General features: G+C 34.9%; 1 protein-coding gene across 1 annotated transcript; it reads left to right on the top strand.

Annotated features, from left to right (window-relative positions):
• Positions 1-1,522: 1,522 nt before the first annotated feature.
• On the top strand, positions 1,523-2,444 carry LOC119642631. Its single transcript, XM_038041824.1, has 3 exons — positions 1,523-1,537; positions 1,591-1,808; positions 1,868-2,444. Exons 1-3 carry the CDS (start codon positions 1,523-1,525, stop codon positions 2,442-2,444), a joined length of 810 nt encoding a protein of 269 aa, XP_037897752.1.
• The last annotated feature ends 1,356 nt before the right edge of the window (positions 2,445-3,800 follow it).

The raw sequence follows: 3,800 nt of genomic DNA, 5'->3' as shown, positions 1-3,800 counted from the left end.
AAATTAACCGAACAACTTACAGATGTCTTCGTAGGAGCGGGAAAATAGATTTTTATTATGATATAAATACATTCCAGTATCGAGTTAATCAGATTGGCGTCTGACAAAAATTATTTATTATTCAGTGGCCAAAACGATTTTGTCATTTAGTGGTGTTAATACTTTTTATTAGAGAAATTCGTTTTGAATATGTACAGTTAGGACTTAATGGAGTGCTTTGATATTAAAATTTAAAAAAATCCCAAAAATGGAGTTAACCGATTTGGCAACTGAACCATCCATTTATCAATAAGAAAAGAGGCCAATGATTGCAGCTTCAATGATTATTATAATAGGAAATTATTTTTTCTTGTTTTTTGATAATTGTAGCTTGTAAGTATTGGTTTAAAGTTAAATTCAAAGCATACAACAATAGTTGGCGGAAGGCTCTACATTTGTCTGCTCCAGTATTTGAAAGATTGATGTGAAATTTTTAATGCTACAATTTTTAATAATACGTGAGCAATTTAAAAGGGTTTTCCTTTTGAATACTTACTGCAAAACATGTCAGCTAAAATCCGCTACGCAGTTTGTTGCAAATAACGAATCATTTAAATACATGCTATATTAATTAAGGTCGACATTTTAATTGTTCGATTCCTTTGACAAAATTTAGCATGATGCATACTCTTTTTAAGATTACATCCTGTTAGTTTTTCCAACTTTTTCCAAAAATTACCGTTTAATGCAAAACATGGTACGCGATCGATAAACTCGGATTATTATTAAAAACTCGGAAAAATCGGTCATTCTTTCCTTGGAGATGTGTGTCTTATTCGCATAGGAACATTATAGAACTTGTACACAGTTTCCAATTTTGCACAACGCTTTCATTTATTTCAAACAAAGTAGGACTAGCACATCTAAAGTTCCTGTAAATGAGTGATAATTATCACATAGTCTTTAGAAACTTCCTGCGTGAATTCTATCATAGGCATAAGATGGCTTAGTCAGTTCCACTATTGCTATTAACATCAAACGAGTTTTAACTGAACTCAGCGGCAGACGCTGAAAGATGTCTTAATGGAATTAACTTGACTAGAATGGTTATTCTTGGCTATTCCTTTCAAAGCAATTACTACGAAGATCTTCGTTAAGGGAGACGTTTGTGTTCGTCGTGGTCAAATGAGAAATATCTTCTTTAGAAAACAACGAAAATATGTGATTCGGTATCAAGTAATGCGACCAAAGCTCAAGATAATTTGTGTTTTCGTGCTTTATATTTTATTGCGTAACACCCTGAAGCTGAAGCTAGTAAGTAAAAGTTTTATTTTTTCAATTCATTTGACTTAAATGATGAACATCTGGTAAAAGGTTTAATGGAAGTAAAAGGTTTTTAAATAGAATTCAATAATAAATAAATTTTTAATATAAATATAATATGTTTTGATTGTAAAGATAACAGACGAGAAACAACTTTCGAGAGGAAAGCATTAGTTTTTCTTTAAAAACGAAAATCTTTATAAGGCACAACAACGTTCAAATGGCTAAATTTATGGTAAAACTGGACGCAAAATTTTCTTTGCCTTAATTGAAAATTTTTTTTTATAGGGTATTTACCTTTTGCTAACTTTGGGCGCCTTGTCTCATGCGCAAACTCAGACTCAGGATTTGAATGTTAAAGACCATGAAGACAATAATAAAGCTGTACTTAAACGCAGTTTGGAAACTTTAGTAGGTGATACCGCTCCATGGGTAGGTAATTTCGGTGTCGCCGGTATTAAGCTGGCTGCGTTACCGTCCACTGCTAATCCGTGGAATTCTTGGAGGTAACGATAAATATTACATTAAATAAAACAGTATGCGCTACTTAAAATTTTCTCTTAAGTTCACATCGCTTTATATCTGGCCCGTCACCGAATGAAGTGGCCAATGCAATAGCAGCCGCTAAACAGGCTTCAGCTAATGTCCTTATCGCTCAACAGCAAATGCAGGCGGCCAAAGAGAACGTTTTGCAGCAGCAACGCTTAGCAATGGAAAAGGAAGCGGCTGCTGCCATACTTACCCAGAAATCAGAAGCAGCTGCCGCTATACAGCGCTCTGAGGCGTCAGCTGCTGCGCAAGCTGTAGTCTTAGCTCAACAACGGTTGGCCGCAGCAAAGGCAACCGTATCCCATCAGCAGCGCATAGCTGCTTCTCGTGAGGCCGAGGCTGCCTCGGCCTTGCAGCGTTCAGCTCACGCTGCAGCTGCTGAAATACAGAAAACCGAATTGGAAGCTTCAAAATTGGGACAATTTTCCCGCAATCATAATGCCGGTGCTGCTCATCACTTGACATTGGCTAAGGACTCAGCTTTAAGTTCCATCAACGCCGGCACAAATCATGTTTCACTGGAATCTTTAGCTCATTGGCCCGGGTCAGCCAGTGGTGCCAACGCTAAACCAGCCTCTAGCGGTTGGTTGTAGATTTCTTTTTTGATAACGTTCGTTTGTTTGAGGTTTGACCTTTGCATTTAAAAAATTTAAGATATTGTTATGTACTGTACTATATATTCTATATTCAAATAACCGAAATGAAGTAGCTAGAAATTAACTTCTACTTACACCTTATTGCACATATTAGTACGTCCTTAGTTATGGATGCTCGAATAATGAAAATTCAAAGTTTCAAGGTTGTATCAATCTCACCTAATTAACGTCTTAAGACACGCTGATATTAAGTTTTTCAATCACACAACATATGTAGTGATACGCGGTACGTGATCGGTCAAGCGTAAAAAAAGAAAAGCGTCATATTTCTCGTACGCTGCAGAATAGTTTAAAAAATAAAATTTTCAATTGTCTGTTACTGCCTAAAGAAAGTCAAATTCACATAAAGAGCGATTATCTATCGCTTTCTGTTAGCTGCCAATGATTCTTTATTATAAAATTTGCAATATATAATTCATTAAAAGTTTTCCAATCCTCGTAAATTCCAGTGCATAATTAGAACGATCAAAATAAAAAGAACGCAAACCCATTATGGGCGACCAGATTTATGTAAAATCTCGACTTATTTTTCTCCGCTTTTGTTGATACGAGCAGTCAATTTGTCGTATTACACTGATGGGCTGATTTACTGGTAATGAATCAATCTGCACATGCCCATTACAAAGAACTCGTAACGTAATAAGGACAGTCTTAAATTCTCTAAATGTGCGTCTAATACCAATTTCTATGATAGTTGGTACGTCTGTTTTTTTTTTTAAATTTAACTTTAAGCTCTTGGCCGTTGGGTTCAATTCGAATTAGAAAATGCGTTTTTGCAAACGCTATTTGTATAGTCTCACCCACTGCTGCAAACTGTTATCTAATATAACTGAATAATTCTTGTGTGACATGTTTTCCATAAATACGGCGATTGGTTAAACATTGCAAAGGTCAAACGTACAGTTTTATGTTCCTAGAAATTACTGCTTGACGTTGGCAAAGTACACAAACAAATTACCGTATACATTGCGAATAATACATTTCGACTCGTGCTAAGTGCATAAAGGCCGATTGGTTGTAGCAAACACTCATAAGAGACATACGCTTTCCACAAACTCTACTATACGGCTGATACAATGCGCAACGAAAAATTCAATCAAATAAGCAAAAACCACACTGTTCCTTAGTTGTTTTTTATGTATTTTTATCTAATATAATTTATATTTATTTCCTTCTTAATTTGATTCGTTTTGCATATTATTTTAAACACAAAAATTTTTTATACGAATTTTTTTTTTAACTTAATAATATACATCACTTTTTGTTATTTTCAAGGTCTTACTTATACCAAAA

Source organism: Glossina fuscipes, unplaced genomic scaffold, assembly GCF_014805625.2.
Source record: "Glossina fuscipes isolate IAEA_lab_2018 unplaced genomic scaffold, Yale_Gfus_2 238, whole genome shotgun sequence".
Taxonomy (NCBI): Eukaryota; Metazoa; Arthropoda; class Insecta; order Diptera; family Glossinidae; genus Glossina; species Glossina fuscipes.
The sequence above is the reverse complement of the archived record's forward strand: the minus strand, read 5'-3'. Positions and strand labels throughout refer to the sequence as shown.

What these genes read in the sequence shown, in the direction of transcription:
- LOC119642631 (XM_038041824.1), top strand. An exon ending in AATCCGTGGAATTCTTGGAG is followed by an intron (nt 1,809 to 1,867) that starts GTAACGATAAAT and finishes TTTTCTCTTAAG; the next exon opens with TTCACATCGCTTTATATCTG.